The 18,099-nt window shown below is 32.2% G+C and overlaps 1 protein-coding gene and 1 pseudogene across 4 annotated transcripts; both read left to right on the forward strand.

Annotated features, from left to right (window-relative positions):
• Positions 1–2,601: 2,601 nt before the first annotated feature.
• LOC107944216 (chaperonin CPN60-2, mitochondrial) lies at positions 2,602–7,688 on the forward strand. 4 transcript variants are annotated; one of them, XM_041077092.1, is made up of 19 exons: positions 2,644–2,878; positions 2,989–3,013; positions 3,120–3,251; positions 3,435–3,594; positions 3,702–3,877; positions 4,011–4,106; positions 4,271–4,375; positions 4,474–4,560; positions 4,729–4,818; positions 4,922–5,002; positions 5,117–5,185; positions 5,354–5,431; positions 5,533–5,628; positions 5,735–5,834; positions 5,936–6,039; positions 6,201–6,306; positions 6,402–6,480; positions 6,563–6,696; positions 7,454–7,688. In XM_041077092.1, the coding sequence occupies exons 1-18, from the start codon at positions 2,841–2,843 to the stop codon at positions 6,666–6,668; spliced, it is 1,728 nt and encodes a 575-aa protein (XP_040933026.1). In that variant the 5' UTR covers positions 2,644–2,840; the 3' UTR covers positions 6,669–6,696; positions 7,454–7,688. The 4 variants fall into 4 exon arrangements, with proteins under 4 accessions (XP_040933029.1, XP_040933026.1, XP_040933027.1 ...); XM_041077093.1 differs by lacking the exon at positions 7,454–7,688 and adding an exon at positions 7,097–7,423; XM_041077094.1 differs by lacking the exon at positions 7,454–7,688 and adding an exon at positions 7,165–7,423.
• Positions 7,689–8,948: 1,260 nt separating this feature from the next.
• On the forward strand, positions 8,949–16,600 carry LOC107944215 (probable serine incorporator; annotated as a pseudogene).
• Positions 16,601–18,099: the final 1,499 nt, after the last annotated feature.

An 18,099-nucleotide genomic window follows, 5' to 3' on the forward strand; every position in this document is an offset into this window, starting at 1 on the left:
TTTTATATTTCTATATATAACATCCAGAGAAAAATACAAATCTGAATATGGAACATTATTAAATTTGAATATAGAGCATTCTTTTTCATTTTTTCCCATTTTCGCTTGAAGGTTCATTTAATTTCTATATCAATTTTTTTTATAAACTTGTTATATTCAACCAAATCATTCACCTATTGATAGGTAATAATTTTATTGTGAAATATCAAAAAGATAATTTTACAAAACAACAAAATTATTTCGAAAAGTATTTTTATCTTTTTATATTTTTAAATAATATTACAAAGTACATGCAAGTAGTTATAATTTATTCCGTCTCAGTTACATCATTTAATTGAAGTCCCATCAAATTTTTGTAAATCTTTTTTTTTACATATTTGTTGTATAAAAAATTTCACTAACTTTATGGGATTGTTATAATTTAGTATTGTTTCATGAATCTAATACATTTTAAAAATAAATTGTTTAAAATCATATATGAAATTTGATTTAGTATGTAATCGTATATAAATTTTAATTTTATACGATTTTTATACATGAAATTGTGAGTTTTGTAAATTTTTAACATTATTGAATTAACATCATTCTTACGTTGATATATTACATACAAAAATAATTACATTAATTTAGTATGAAAATAAATATATGTATTTTTTTTAAAGTGTATACTTAAATTAAAATATTACGCATATGTGTATATACAAACTATAATTCAAATTTTATGTGAATAGTTGCATCAAAATAAAGTTCATATGTCAAATTATATATTTTTACAAATTTTATGTTTAGATTTGATATTTATCTTTTCATAGTTTTATTCTTATTAACACAATATTTTATTTTTAATGGATTTTAGATAAATTTGAAAAAAAATTGAAAATGGTCATTTATATTTCTAATATTTTTAATATTTCAATGGATATATTTCAAAAAATTGGTTACATTATTATATATTAAGTCACAAGTATTTCTTTACCTGTTTATATAATTTAACATTATTTTTATAGTGTTAAAAGAACATTATTTTCCTTAAAGTTATTTGCGGTACATATTTGAAAATTATTATTAATATATCATATTACACACCTATATTATAATTGTACAAATATATTTGACAATTTTCTAATGTAGAAGGTTTAAAATGATAATAAGTGACGTTTTTTTATGATTGAAAAATAGTATTTACTGATTAATTATATGTTTTGAATATCAAAAGTTTAGTAGTTCCTTGAAGTCAATTAAATTTTTTTGAGTTAAATTTTATCTTTATGTGTTACTAATTTCAAATTTTTAACAATATTATACGCATAATCTATAATAAATTTTACTACGAAATGTAATAATATACTTTTTATTGATAGACAAACAATTAGTATATCCCAGGAAATAAAAAAAAACTATACATATATATACTTGGATATAGTGTTATTCGAATAATATTAAATCAACTAACATACCAGTCCAGATAAAATGATTGAATCAATTTCTGAGTGAATTGTTGAAAAATAGAAATTGATCAAATAAAAAATTAAGATAAAATTAATAAGAAAACTGATTTTATAAATATTTTTATGATCTTTAATTACTTATTTAATTTTTTTGATAAATTTTACTTATTATTAGATCAATAATTAAATTAATTCTTAATCTATTTGATAACTTATCCAATTTTTAAAAGTTTCATTCAAAACTGTAACACAACATTACAGTATAAAACATAGACGCCATTTGATTGAGAAGACGTTTACTACTTTTCTTATTATTAATATTTTTGAAACTTTATGGTTAATGTCCCAACTATTACTATATAATTATTTGTTATTTGGAATATGTTAAAAAATGAAAGAAATTAGAAGCTTCAAGTTGAAGATGATTATAGTACAAAACTTAGCTAACTAGCTTTCTAAAATACAACATTTAATATTTATTTAAAAGAGTTGATTTGAGTCTTAGTTAAATTGATATGCACATTATTATTAATGCACGAGGACGTAAGTTTGAGTGTGTTAAATTGCATTATTTTTTTATTTATGGGTTGAAAAAAAAGTTATTATGAATAATTTTAAACATTGCGACAAAAATTTCTAATACTATTGTGGCTTTGCTACAAACCAAATTCACTTGATAAAAAATTATTATAGTTAAGCTCTCGTAATTGGTTTAGTGGTCAATAACTATTTACCCATAAAATTCACCTTGGTTTGAATATTTGGGTAGTAAATAATAAGTTTTTATTTGAATAATTCTCTTTATTCACTAATTATTAATTTATTACATGCATTACATTAGAATTATCTCTATGAAAAATGAATTTAATTTTTTTAATGATAACTTTAAAATTTTAAAATTATTGTTAAGAAAAATTATACAAGGATGAAATTGATATTTTAATTATAATTTAGGGGTTAAATTAAGTATTAACCTATAAAATGTGAGGTCATCATTTTATCAAAGGATTAACACGACATCCAATAACAGACAAATGATTAAAATATTACAAATGGATAAATTTAATAATTAGTTTATAACTTAAATTTCACCAAATAAATTTTCCTAAAAAAAAAACTGAAGTTTTTATTTTAATATTACTTTAAAAAAGAAAAAGAAACGGTTAAAAAATGAAGATGGAATGATAAAACCCTAAACCCTAAAGAAGGGTTAAGAAACTGCTGCTCCTGCTTCTAGACCCTTCTTCTCTCCCATCTTTTTCTGGGTCTCCTTTTCCCTCTTTAAAACCCACCCCTGAAACCCACCCATTGTCTTTTGTCAACCCACAAACAGCTTTACTGTTAACATTTTACTCAAGATTTTTCCTCCATTTCTTTCCTCCCAAAATAACCATGTATCGTTTTGCTTCAAGCCTTGCTTCTAAAGCTAGGTACTACGTTCACTGCAATTATTTCATTTACTTGTCATTTTATTTTATTTTTGTTGATTTGGAATTAGCTAACTTATTCCCCTTTCTTCATTTTCAATCTTTGGTTTCAGGGCTGCTAGGAACACTACATATCAGGTAGTTTAGTGACCAGTACTTACATTCTTTTTATTATTGTTATTATTATTAATGTTTGATTTGATTTTTTTTAATTGATTTCTGTTTTTCTTTGGGTGCGTATTAGATTGGTAGTAGGTTGAGTTGGAATAGGAACTATGCTGCAAAAGATATTAAATTTGGGGTTGAAGCTCGCGCTTTGATGCTTAAAGGTGTTGAAGAGCTTTCTGATGCTGTTAGAGTAACCATGGGTCCTAAGGTAAATCCAATATTCACCATTTCATTTCTGACCTATTTTCTTTTATGTACTCGTTCTGTTTCAAGGTTAATCATTCACTGGAACTGTTTATGCCTTCTCTTCTATATTGAACAAGAAGTAGGGACTTAATATTTATAGGTAGAGATATTGATAGATGGAAGAAATAATGTTACCTACTTGTAGGGTCGGAATGTGGTTATTGAACAAAGCTACGGTGCTCCTAAAGTGACTAAAGATGGTGTAACTGTTGCAAAGAGTATTGAATTCAAAGACAAAGTGAAGAACATTGGTGCGAGTCTTGTGAAACAAGTTGCAAATGCCACCAATGATGTAGCTGGTGACGGTAAGGCACAAGCGTTTTTTCTAATCTATTAGATTCACTTGAAACCTTTGGATATGTTTCTAATCTAGTAGAAAGCCGATTTGTGAAATTCATTGACATTTTTGCAGGAACTACCTGTGCAACGGTGCTTACACGAGCAATTTTTACCGAAGGATGCAAGTCTGTTGCTGCAGGAATGAATGCAATGGACCTTAGGCGTGGCATAACAATGGCAGTTGATGCCGTTGTTACAAACTTGAAAAGCCGGGCAAGGATGATTAGCACATCTGAAGAGATTGCTCAGGTTGTTTTTACTATCTGAGCTTTTTCTATCAAAAGCTTATTGCAGTCAGAATCATACAGTACTTTAGAATAGAAAACCAAAATGGTGGTAAACTTTAATCTACTAAGTCTTCAACTTAAATATTTTGTAATAGGTTGGAACAATATCGGCTAATGGAGAGAGGGAAATTGGTGAGTTGATTGCAAAGGCCATGGAGAAGGTTGGCAAAGAAGGGGTGATAACAATTCAGGTATCAGTACTGACATATCATATCGGCTTGAGGATATTCCTGTTTTTTTTGTAATTTTACTAGTTTTTGTTGCTCATGCTTGGCATATATTAAAAATTTTGAACTATTTTATACCTCATATGATGTCTTACTGTGGGTTATTCCTGCGCTTTAAACCTTTGCAGGATGGTAAAACATTATATAATGAGTTGGAAGTTGTCGAGGGCATGAAGCTAGACAGGGGCTACATATCCCCATATTTCATCACCAACACTAAAACCCAAAAATGTGTAAGTAACTGATTTCTCCTTTGGTTAAACTGGAAAATCTCTGAGTCTTGAGTCTTGACCATGTTATGGTTCTGATTCAATTCACTGTGTTATGGCAGGAATTAGATGATCCTCTTATCCTAATTCATGAGAAGAAAGTATCAAGCTTGAATGCTGTTGTAAAAGTATTAGAGTTAGCTTTAAAGGTAAGCAAATTTTGAACGAATCATGCATTATGAACATTCTGGCTGAATTAATTTTGATTAATCATCATTCATAACAATTGTTTATCTCACTAAGCGGTATGACATTTCTTAAAATAACTTCTACACTTGATTTGTAACATTAACATCTTCTATGCTATGTTTGTTCAGAGACAAAGGCCCTTGCTGATTGTAGCTGAAGATGTAGAGAGCGAAGCACTTGCTACGCTCATTCTTAACAAGCTTCGTGCTGGAATCAAGGTTTGATATTCAGTCTGATATGAATCCTTTTTACTGTTGTCCTATGTTAATGTCCTCATTTGTAGGAATGCTTGCTAATCTATATGGATTATTTATGGTGCAGGTCTGTGCCATCAAAGCCCCCGGTTTTGGAGAAAACAGGAAGTCTAGTCTGCATGATCTTGCTGTCCTCACAGGAGGAGAGGTAGGACAATTTTGTGTTTCTGCTATATGATATTTCCTTGTTATGGCATATGGTTCCTTTGACATGAATTTTCATGACCTCTTGATGATGGTATCTGTTACTTCTCTACTGTAGGTTATAACAGAAGAACTTGGCATGAACCTTGAAAAGGTGGATCTGGACATGCTCGGCACTTGCAAAAAGGTATGATTTCTATTGTTTGGACATGGAAGTCTTTTCGTAATGTGATATTCCATCATTTTCTTATGTAAGCAGGAAGTTCTCAAGTTTGGTAAAACAGTTTTATTTAGTCCCTTTTTATGTGTGGTTTTCTTTTTTGATGCATGATTCTTCTCCTTTTGGCTGTTAAAGGTTACTGTCTCGAAGGATGACACTGTTATTCTTGATGGGAATGGTGACAAAAAAGCCATTGAGGAAAGATGTGAACAGGTCTTGTTCTTTTACAAACAATTGTTTAGCCATTTATGATTCTTGAACTCTGCATGATTTTATTAATAATTCTGATTATAACATGTTTTTCATGATAACAGATTAGATCAGCAATTGAATTGAGCACCTCTGATTATGATAAGGAGAAGTTGCAAGAGAGATTGGCAAAACTTTCTGGTGGTATTGCTGTCTTGAAGGTATAGTTACCTTACTGTTACTGGCATTTTTTAACTTGTCATTTTTTCGAGATGCAATAGCTGTTCCTTTCTATGGAATTAACAAAGAATTCAATGGACATTTCAGATTGGTGGAGCTAGTGAAGCTGAAGTTGGAGAGAAGAAGGATAGAGTTACAGATGCATTAAATGCTACAAAGGCAGCTGTAGAGGAAGGCATCGTGCCAGGTAAAAGAAACTTTTTATTCTTCAATTTTTTTGGTTTTTCATGAAAGTTTCAGTAGAACTTGGAATATGTGTAACCATACTTGTGGAGTTCTACCATCTAGGAGGTGGTGTTGCTCTTTTATATGCATCGAAAGAGTTGGACAAGCTACCTACGGCCAACTTTGACCAGAAGATTGGTGTTCAAATCATCCAGAATGCTCTAAAGGTTTGTAACTCTTTTCTGCATGTCAGATAGGTTCAAATTCTGAAAATTCTGTTCTTAATGTACTGTTGAAAGTCTAGACAGCTCTTCCACTATACAGTTTCAAAAAGCTGGTGATTTGATGTGTGAAGTTTCACTCTTCCTCATAATTGAATTTATTGCAGGCACCTGTACACACAATTGCTTCAAATGCTGGAGTTGAGGGAGCTGTCATTGTTGGTAAGCTGTTGGAGCAGGATAACCCTGATCTTGGCTATGATGCAGCCAAAGGTTTGTGAATCTCTTGGAAGGTTTTTTCATCGTATATTTTTACCGTTCTAAAGAAACGAACACAGCTTATATTCCTATGTTTGGTATATAACCAGGTGAATATGTTGATATGGTAAAGGCTGGTATTATTGATCCATTGAAAGTAATTAGAACTGCTTTGGTGGATGCTGCAAGGTAAGTGTAAATCGGTAGTTTTGCTTGGGCCCTGACTTAAAATATTTTGTAACAAGCTGAGTATGTTTCCTTTCTGATGCAGCGTGTCGTCATTGATGACAACTACTGAAGCTGTTGTAGTCGAACTTCCAAAGGATGAGAAGGATGTTCCGGCAATGCCTGGCGGTATGGGTGGCATGGATTATTAAGGTTATTCCACCTAACAGTACACCGATTGTAAGTGTTTTCATCTAATCTATTTTCATTTCCTCGACATCTGTGAGAAAAAAGATTATCCGAGTCTTGATGTTTAAGTTGGAAGGCTTCCATGTAATCATAAATTGAGAGCTATGTGGTGGTTTTGGTGATAAAGGGTCAACAAAACTGTCTCATTGTTTTTGCTAGAAAGAAAGGACTACATTGTATTGGACCATTTTCTGGAAATAAATGGAAAAATGAAAAAAGAATTGTCTCACTTTCCACCGTGATTGACATGAATTTTTGCAAAGAATCTTATTAATTGTTCTTATGACGGATTTTCTGGTTTTATTCTGGATTGTTCAAGCTTGGATTCTATTTTTGGCTCAGTGCCTGGATTATTATATATTTAACATGTGTTTAGTTCAACTTATTCAAGTAGCGCCAATGAGGCTGAGGTCCTGTGACGGGGACTTTGATGTCTTAAGTTCGATTTCCTTTTTGCAGGAAATCTTGCTAAAATCATGTGAGTATTGCATCTAGATTTTATTTTTGCTTAAATCCCATCATGTGGGGTCTTTTTCAGAGTTATTTTGGTTCGATTTCAGATATATTCCGGGTGCTTTGTAATGCTTGATTTTGATTATAATTATTTTGGATTTTTATGTTTTTTGGTACAAGGACTTGTATTGTTTGGATTTGTAATGGTATTTGTAAACTTCAAAATCAGGAAAAGCACACACACACAGACTTATCAAAGTCTTTATTAATCGAGTTAAATTGAATTCAAATTCAGGTGAAGGAACTAATTGTCTACTTCAAGCTCTCTTAGCTACAGCTTGAATTACCATCTCTCCCTTGTCCTTGAAGGTTAAAGGTCTGAGAGTTGGCATTCCCAAAGAAAAACAACCTACAGCTTGAAGTGATATGTTGAGTGGAAATGTGGACAAGTATTTGCATTACTTTCATTAACGAAATTAGAATCAAGTAATCTATTTGAATTTATTAGTAATCAAAATTTGGTTCTATCATCTTCAAATCCAACTTAAGTAGTTTGAATCCATGTGCATTTTTAAAAAAAATTGTGGGCAACAATCTTGGAAGAGTTTACGGGTCTTAAGATTTAAGTTTCATTCATTCATCAAGTTTGTAATCTTAATCCTATATTCTCGTTAAGATCATTCTCTCTCACTAAATTTTTTTCCTTGATAGCTTATTTACAAGTTAAATATATAATAATTTGTTTGCAATATATTCACCCAGAAAATAAGTTCCTAAAATGAATGAGTTATCTATATATTTGCATAGAAAACAAGTGCCTAAAATGAATTAGATGTGTGCTTTGATTAACTCGTACAAAATCAATTAAATAAATCTTTAAATTAACATTGGAAGCTTGCAAATCTTTAGTTAATATGGAAGTGGTATCTCTGCAATTATGTTTCAGAAGAACTTTTATAAGAGATACATAAGAAAAGATATTCAAAGATTGTATTTTAATTAAAAAAAGATCTTATCATATACGTAACATGAATACATCTTCAAGTGAAGTCCTTGATTAATATTCAAGTGATCTAACTCATAAACAACGTGATCCAAATCATAAAATTGTTGTTTAAAATTCTCAAGATAATGTAAAAGCTAAAAGCTAAAATAATATTTTTCATTAAAAGAATATCATCATATACGGCAACCGTGCAACTGTAAGATAAGTTACAATTGATGGTACAACTTAAACATGCAACTAACACTAATAAATTTAAACAAATTTGAGAGGTAATTATTTATCAACAAATTTTTATCTTTAATTTTAAACAGATGTGGTTTTTAAATATTTTATTCCTCAATTATTATGTATTATTATATAATTTATAAAATGAACAAATTTTGATATGAAAGGTATGAATATATTTTTATTAATAAATACAACTTAGTGCAGCTCAGTGTATAGAAAACCTAGAACATATTCATGCAGAGACATTTGGATATGATACTGCAACTCAAAATTTGATGTTTGTTTGTTAAGAAACCACGTTTATTACTATTTCTTATTTTTGAAACTATATGGTTAATGTCCTGATTATTTCTACTATATATCTGTTTTGTTGTTGAGAATAATAAATGCTAGAAAATGAAAGAAATTACAAGCTTCAAGTTGAAGATGATTATGGTCCTAAAAGATTTATGGGTAAATGTCCTGAACGGCTACATTTACATTAGTGTTCTTCACGACTGTCAAGCCTTGAATTACACTCCCCAGAAGCTAAAGGTTTCTAAGTTTCAACCTTTTTTTTTTAATTTGTCTTGTATTTATTTTTATAATTTTCATGTCCTTACGACCATCAAGGAGGGCATCTTCCCTGGTTCTTAAGGTTCTTGGTCTTCTTTCATGACCATACTGAGATGATTTTACATCACTAAATGCAGTTTTGGAAGCAGCTGATATCTTATTAACAACAATTTAATGGCTTGAACAATGGCAGAAATAAGTGGGTCTATTGCAGCAGTTGAATCAAGCGTGATAGGTATAAGTTCAACCAACTCTCCGCGAGCAAAGGCATCATCAATGGATCCAAAGAATGTAGATTGGTGTGAAGAAAGGAATAAGTCACTCCGAGCCAGATACATTTATGCCATAATCTTCTTCATAATCAACCTTACTGCCTGGTTCATTCGAGATTATGGACACAGTGTGTTCCCTCCACCCTACTGTGAGTCAAGTTTTCCCTTTCTATGGATCCTTTGAGACAAAGTATATGGATACCTTGACTGTATTATCAAAAATAAAAACATGGTTCCTTTTATTTTGAGCACATATATATTCCCTGTTGAACCCTTAGAATTTCTACTATATAAATTGAATGGAAAATATTGTTTGACAGATAAAGAAGCTTGTGGAACCGCAGGACATGATTGTTTTCACACATTGGGAGTTCTCCGTGTGAGTTTAGGATGTTTCGTATCTTCCTATTAACACTGCATATATATATGTATATGTATATATGTACATATATATAGTTATTGTATGTTATCGTGGACTTTTCATTTTATCTGAAGTTCTTGTGTGTCTGAAACGTACATGGATACATATTAAGTTTTTTTAACCAATATATGTATTATACACACACTTAGATTCATTGTTTACATTCTAAACTCTGGAAATTGTGTTCCTTGACATTCATTTCAGATATTTTTCTTTCTCATGTTTCTTACCACATTTATTGCAAGAAAATTATATGAAGCTTGCAGTAAATGGCACTCAGGATGGTGGAAGCTGAAGTTCTTCCTATTGCTTGCATCAATGGTGGTACCCTTCTTCATCCCTCCAGGTTTTATTCACATCTATGGTAAGTTAGCTTTGAAACCCGAATATAAGAACTCGAAACTTTAAGCATGTTAATATGCCTATGCGCACCGGTGCTCGACTTGAACATCGTGATCATGAGAGTAGCTATCTAAAACTACAGAGTTAAGGACCTTGTTTTCTCCTTCTTGCAGGAGAAGTCGCGCGTGTCGGTGCAGGGTATTCTTTGTACTTTCAATCTTTAATTTCACAGCTTTTCATTATATGATTTTCATCAACCTCAAATTTTAATCTTATTAACTATATGATGCTAAATGTAATATAAAGTTATCAATACTTGGTATAATTTGCTTTAACGTACGCTTTAGCTTTTTAACTATGAGATTAAGTATGCTTTGCTGCTTATCTGATATAGGATTTTTCTGCTTCTGCAACTTATAAGTGTAATTGAGTTTATCAGATGGTGGAATAAGTACTGGTCACCTGATGAGCAAAATAACCAAAGGTAGACATACATACATATATACAGTCATACATACATACATACTTTCTGATGAATCATTTTCTTCATTTCCTTCAGGAGCTGCTCCATTGCATTATTTACCTCAACAGTGTTTTATGGTGTTTCCATATGTGGAATTGTGTCTATGTACTATTTTTACGCCCCAAGACCAGCATGTTCTCTCAACATATTCTTCATCACATGGACTGCCCTTCTGCTCATAGTTATGATGGTTATATCCTTGCATTCAAAGGTGTATATATATATTTTCTTTGGAATATCATTCATTGCCACATAAGAATTTTTTTTCAGCACTTTCTTGAGATTTTCATGTATCTGGAAGGTTGATGGAGGATCATATTCCTATATCCAATGTCAGAGTATGTGTTGGGCACGAGTACTAAACAAGGGTATTTTAGAAAAGAAAAAATGAAATATCATAGTAACATAGCATTTTTGTTGTATCACTATGGGTAAATTTTGGGCCATCATCCACTGCAAGTGACAAAATGAAGCATACTGATTCTACCAAATATGACTACTAGGGAACTTTAGGTGGTAACTTTTTCTAATTACTGTGAAGTTAAATCATAACATCATGAAATGCAGGTTAATAGAGGTCTATTATCTTCAGGAATTATGGCTTCTTATGTTGTTTTCCTCTGTTGGTCTGCCATTAGAAGGTTTGAATTTGATCCCATATTTCTATTCTAGATAATTATTTTATACACTGTCAGTATAATAAAAAATTTCACAAACTTCACAAAGGGATATAAGATGTTATGTGTCTTTTTTGTTGATTTTTTTAAGTATATAATACAGCCTTTTAAATTTGCTTAAGAAATTTTTTATTTCGAATAATTATCCTATGGACTCTAGTTAGAGTGCTACATATGTGTCCAATACAATTAGGTTCAATTTTATTTTTTTTCTAATTTTTTCTTGTACTGGAAGAGAGTTTAGAGGATAATTTCCTCATATGCACGTCCAAAAACGTATAAGATACATATATCACGAATACTTTTAAAATAAAAAATCAGAGTTACATAAATTGTAACTCGTCACCTTGCAAGATGTCATTTTCTCCTACATTGTGACCCCTTTTTTCACCTTTTCAGTGTCCAATTGTTGAAGGTTAAATTAGCAAGTAACTTGTGAATACTGTTTTTTCTTTATTTATTTTAGGTCTCAAATACTATAATATGCTTCGGGTTTCTTTATATATACATTCCTTCATGCATTAATATGACGTGCCTTGAGAAATTAACAAAAGAAGTGAATTTTGGTTCCACCACATGGCTTTTTCAGTGAACCAGTTGATGAAAAATGTAATGTACAAAAGCCAGATAACGGGAAATTCGATTGGACCACCATACTGTTGCGGAAGCGACGATAATATTAATAACAATATTATCAGAAATATTTAGATAATTATTATGCCAACAATTATACTAAGAAAATTCCCAGTTAAATTGGAGGGGTCACAATGGTCCCGCTTAAAACCCAACAACTAGACAGAACTCACTTAGATATTTATAGCAATAATAACTAAATAAATATAACCAACATAAAGCTATTAAATAAAAGCAAACAAATAAGAAATAAAATACCAGAGATTTAACGAGGTTCGGCCAATTTAGCTTACGTCCTCGGACACTACCAAATTAATATTTCCTCTAGAAATATTACAAAGGAGAAGATTTTGGGATGATACAACCAAAGGGGGAGGGGTTCTATATATAACAAACCAAACCCCCTCCATTTCTATCTTTTCCTAATGTGGGATATTGCCAATATTCAACAAATCTCCACCTTGGCGATATTCCACATCTTCGAACATCTTCTCATAACACAAACTTCAATAGTGTCTTCAAATTTGCAACCAATCGCCTTCTTCCCTTTTGGTAGTTGTGCCAGCTTCCACGTCTTGTTTTTTCTCTAGAGATTGCATTTCCTCTTCCATTGCACCTAACCATCTATTATTCTCTAAACTCTGAATGGCTTCGGTGTAAGTGGATGGAATATTATCAACAATTGGAAGTGCATAAGCTACCATGTCAGTGAAACGAGCAGGTTTCTGAATTTCTCGTCTCTGCCTTCTGACTGCAATTGGCTCTGATTGCTGTTGAGGTTCTTGGGTAGAAACCTCTTCCTCATCTGACTCTGCATCTGCCAATAAAGAATCACTAGTGGTACCTTTTGCTGGAATTACCACACTCTGCTCAAACTCCACCTGCTGCGGAGTACACTCCACCTGCTGCGAAGTACTACTCACTCCTTCTGGATTTACCTTATTCAACATGGCAGATTCATGAAAGGTAACATCCCTATGATTATCGTCTTCTTTGCCTCTAGACACCACAAACGATATCCCTTAACACCAGCATTGAAGCCCACGAATAGAGCCTTCTTTGCTCTTGGATCTAACTTTGATTCTTTCACATGATAATATGCAATAGAACCAAAAATGCGCAAGGTGTCATAATCAGTAGCAGGTTTTCCATACCATTTCTCCAAAGGAGTCTTGCCATTTATAGCAGATGATGGCAAATGATTGATGAGATGTTGAGCGTACGTCACAGCCTCAGCCCAAAACTTTCTATCTAATCCAGCATTAGATAACATACATCGAACTTTCTCCACAAGCGTTCGATTCATACACTCTGCCACCCTATTCTGTTGCGGTGTTCCACCTACAGTGAAGTGCCTTACTATGCCACAATCTTGGCATATCTTCAGGAATGGATCGCTTTTATATTCTCCACCGTTGTCTGATCGGAGAACCTTAATCTTCCTTCCTGTCTGATTTTCAACTTTAGTTTTCCACTTAAGGAAAACTTCAAGCACCTCATCTTTGTTCTTCATAGGAAACACCCAAACTCGTCTGGAAAAATCATCAATAAAGGTGACAAAATAACGTCTTCCTCCAAGTGATGGAGTCTTGGACGGTCCCCATACATCAGAATGCACATAATTCAGAATACCTTTAGTATTGTGAATCCCAGTGCCAAATTTCACCCTTCGTTGTTTTCCCAGAACACAATGCTCGCAAAATTCAAGTTTGCAAGTCTTTGTACCTTTCAATAATCCTTGCTTGGCTAGAGTTTGCAAGGATTTTTCACCAGCATGGCCCAAACGCATATGCCACAGCTGTGTTGCCTCAGCGTCCTTCTTGGTACTCGAAATTGCTGATGCTGTTGTCCCGACCACTGTACTACCTTGGTAGTAATATAGATTGTTCTTTCTTATGCCTTTCAACATCACCAATGCTCCTGAAGTTGCTTTAAGAACTCCATCTCGTATTGTCACAACTAAGCCTTTAGATTCTAACGACCTCAAAGAGATGAGATTCTTCTTCAACTTTGGGACATATTGTACATCCCGCAAAATTCTAGTAGATCCATCATGACTCCTCAGTTTAATTGAACCTATCCCGGCTATTTTACATGTGTTATCATTACCCATGTAAACAACCCCTCCATCTAGTTTTTGAAATTCAAAGAACCATTCCCAAATGGGACACATATGATAGGAACAACCAGAATCCATGATCCACTCATCTGCATGTAATGTTGAAGATGTCATACTAAGAGAAAAGTCTGACTCTGCTTCACTATTGCATTCTGCAACATTTGCATCTTGCGGAGTCTTCCCTTTTTTCTTCAATTTTGGACAATCTTTCTTCCAATGTCCTTTTTCTTTGCAAAAGGAACATTCATCTTTGGCAACAACTCGACCTTTGGACTTTCTTCTCTTCCCCTTAGACTGACTTTCCTGACGATCTCTTGTTATCAATGCTTCCACTGCTGCTTCACTTGAACCTTTCAACTTATCCTTTCGGCGTAGTTCATAGCTATACAATGCAGCAGTTACTTCATTGAAAGTTACTTCCGACTTTCCATGAAGTAAAGTAGTTTCAAGGTACTCAAACTCCTCTGGAAGCGATCCCAACAACATTAACGCCAAGTCTTCGTCTTCAAAAGTCACATCCAAATTCAACAAATCAGCCACCAGCTGATTAAAATTGGTAATGTGCTCGTTCATTGTGGTACCAGGAACATAACTGAAACGAAACAGTCTTTTCTTTATATGCAACTTATTTTGACTGTTCTTCTTCAGGAATTTCTCCTCCAATGCTTTCCACAATTTACTTGCAGAAGTCTCTTTACTGAATATATACTTCTGCTCTCTGGAAAGACATGATCGAATTGTACCACATGCCAATCGGTTGATGGTCTTCCATTCTTTATCATCAACCCCTTCTGGTTTTTCTTCCTCAATGGCAATATCTAGACCTTGTTGAAAGAGGGCATCTAAAAGCTCGCTTTGCCACATGCCGAAATGACCTGTTCCATCAAAAATTTCCACTGCAAATCTCGTATTTTCAGTTCCAACCCTCGACAAAATGTACGAAGTGGAAGTTGTTGATATGGATGGTTTTTCTTCTGTCATTTTTGCCATAGCTTCTATTTAATAGCCACCAAATGCGGAATACCCACAAGCTTTCGGAAATGTTTCTGATGTGTAAGATCAGACTAAGCTGCAAACACAGAGCATACTACAAAACCTTGGCTCGGATACCAATTGTTGCGGAAGCGACGATAATATTAATAACAATATTATCAGAAATATTTAGATAATTATTATGCCAACAATTATACTAAGAAAATTCCCAGTTAAATTGGAGGGGTCACAATGGTCCCGCTTAAAACCCAACAACTAGACAGAACTCACTTAGATATTTATAGCAATAATAACTAAATAAATATAACCAACATAAAGCTATTAAATAAAAGCAAACAAATAAGAAATAAAATACCAGAGATTTAACGAGGTTCGGCCAATTTAGCTTACGTCCTCGGACACTACCAAATTAATATTTCCTCTAGAAATATTACAAAGGAGAAGATTTTGGGATGATACAACCAAAGGGGGAGGGGTTCTATATATAACAAACCAAACCCCCTCCATTTCTATCTTTTCCTAATGTGGGATATTGCCAATATTCAACACATACTTGTAAGAGTTTCCCATTCTTTCTCCACAACTTTGGGTAGCGTGTGTGTATATATATAGCACTGCTTTAAGAAATACATTTCCCAGAGTTTTGTAGTAATTTTTCTTCACTTCATTTGCAGGGGTTTCTGATTGCAATAGGTGCTATTGTCATGGCAACCTTTTCAACAGGGATTGACTCCAAATCATTTCAGGTAATAAATGACTCTTTTTATATTACATCGATAAAATGATAATACGATATCAAAGTCTAAATTCTATCAGATTTTTTAAGTTTGTCAGGTGATAAACCTCTTTTAACGTAATTGTTTTATACCTTTTTTTTTTTCAGTTTAACAAAAACAACGTTAAACTAGAGGATGATATAAGTTACAACTATGGATTTTTCCACATGATATTCTCTTTGGGGGCCATGTACTTTGCAATGTTATTCATCAGTTGGAATTTGAAAGACTCAGCAACCGAGTAAAATATTTCACTCCCAATATACTAAATAAATAAATAATTATCCTATATATTTATAGTTACTTTACGATTAATCTCAGATGAAGCATTGATGTTGGTTGGGCAAGTGCAGGCGTTAAAATCATCAACGAGTGGGTGGCAGCCACCATATACAGTAAGTGAATTCAAATCCATTATTTACTGCTGTTAAATCAACTTTTAAAGATAATTTTACAATTAAACATATAAAACACAGAGAGAAATCGGGAAATTTTTTTAGGGTCAAAATTAAATTATAAATTTTATAATAGTAAAAATATAATTTTTAAAGGGCCAAATTATACTTTTACTTTTACTAATTTAAATTTAAAAAATTTTAAAAGAATAAAATAAAATAAAAATTATTTTAAGGGAACCGAATTTTACAAACCTCTAAATTCGCCGTTGTAAATGAATACAATATTCTATATTCGAATTCATTATTTTATTGCAATTTTTAGGTCGTAACTATAATTAACTATGGATACTAATATTTATCCTCTAATTTATACAGCGTGGAAGTTGGTTAGCCCCGTTGTGAAGCAATATAGGGTAGTGAACAATGAGCAGACCATGCAGCCATGATTTTGTTCTGCTATTAAAGAAAATTATATCAAATTTAAAATTATTACGATTTACACTTGTTTCAAGTTATTATTCTATTAGTTGTAGGAACAATACAAGAAAGCAAAACAAAGTAGTTCATACGAGAGTTTATAAAGAGAGAAAAAAAAATTAACTCAATAAATTTATTAATGCAATTCAGATTCTCCAAGTTATATCGCAAAAGTTATGCTCAGAAAATGATTTTATTCAATAATTTAAAAGTACATTTATTGGTTTAAGCCTAATTTATCCCTTACAATGAATAATTGTAACCTCAAAATCTAACTCAAATAGTCACAATCATTTCCCAAAAACTTCACAATATAAAACACATAAATCTACATAATAATGAGATCTCAAATTCTCAAGAAAAGCACTCAAATAAGTCCAATTCTATTTAGAGTAAATATGATCTCTTACTTGAATTAAATCGTATTAACAATTCTACTTAAAGTAAATATGATCGATAAATAAATTTCATACTTAAATTAAATCAGATTAGTAACTTATCCTTTAAAACAATAAGGTAATCTAATTTAATTCCTTCAACTAGACCATAATTAAAACTCTTTTAAATCTAATTTTCTTCTACATAAATACATGGGCAATACGTCTACAAGTCATAATTGCAATTGCGAACAAAAATAAGATATACTTTAATTGCTTTTAAACTTGTTGTTCCAACAAAATATAGGTTATTCAACAGTCTTGATTATTAGTATTATTATTGTTTTAAAGATATTAAAGAAGTGGAAAGCTAGGTAGCTAAGTTTGAAACCCAAAGCGAACTTATTGCATACCAAACTAAAATCAGGTTCAACTTCATTCATAGACATCTCATGAAACTAATGGTTACAAATCTCTCCCCTACAACACAAACACCTCCTCCCCCAATTTGACAACTTGCATTTCCCAATGTCTTTTTTTTCAGAAATCTATTTCTATTGCTATAAGAGATTTAAAAGCAGACAAAAATAAATAAAGAGATTGGTTTGGCTTTAATCCCCTCCAATCCCCCTTTACAGATTACCATTTCATCATAAGTAGTAGGCATTGCCACCCAAGCTAACCTTTTTTTTTTTTGGTGATATTTATGGATATCATTTTTTTCCCAACCCCAATTTTTTTAATCAATCCACCCCCTCCTTATTTTATAGATTGTTCGAATCATTTTCTATTTTTTAAATATAAGGCTCTCCTTTTTGCATGCCAAGTTGGAGAGAGAGATAAAGAATGAAAAGTGAGATGGCTTTTGGGGTTACAGTTATAGATAGTGTGGGGGTATTTTGCACGCTTTGCTTTTGCATTTGCACTCACTTTTTCCATCTTTGCGTCTGTAAAGCCAGCAGTGCTGTCCCACCCACAAACCAAAAGAACAATAAATGCCCAATACATGATCTTCTAAACATAGCAAATGTAACAAAAAAACCTACTTTCCATTTTCAAATCTGTAATGCATTGTTTTGGGTTTCTTTTCCCTGTTTGTTATTATAAACATCCAACCATACAACTTGGAAATGTGAGTTGAGTT

Source organism: Gossypium hirsutum, chromosome A09 (assembly GCF_007990345.1).
Source record: "Gossypium hirsutum isolate 1008001.06 chromosome A09, Gossypium_hirsutum_v2.1, whole genome shotgun sequence".
Taxonomy (NCBI): domain Eukaryota; kingdom Viridiplantae; phylum Streptophyta; class Magnoliopsida; order Malvales; family Malvaceae; genus Gossypium; species Gossypium hirsutum.

Bases quoted from the DNA above. Each gene is read 5' to 3' on its own strand.
- LOC107944216 (XM_041077095.1), top strand. From the start codon at position 2,841: ATGTATCGTTTTGCTTCAAGCCTTGCTTCTAAAGCTAG. The intron at 3,595-3,701 runs GTAAGGCACAAG...ACATTTTTGCAG, and splicing joins CAATGATGTAGCTGGTGACG to GAACTACCTGTGCAACGGTG. The intron at 3,878-4,010 runs GTTGTTTTTACT...ATTTTGTAATAG, and splicing joins CATCTGAAGAGATTGCTCAG to GTTGGAACAATATCGGCTAA.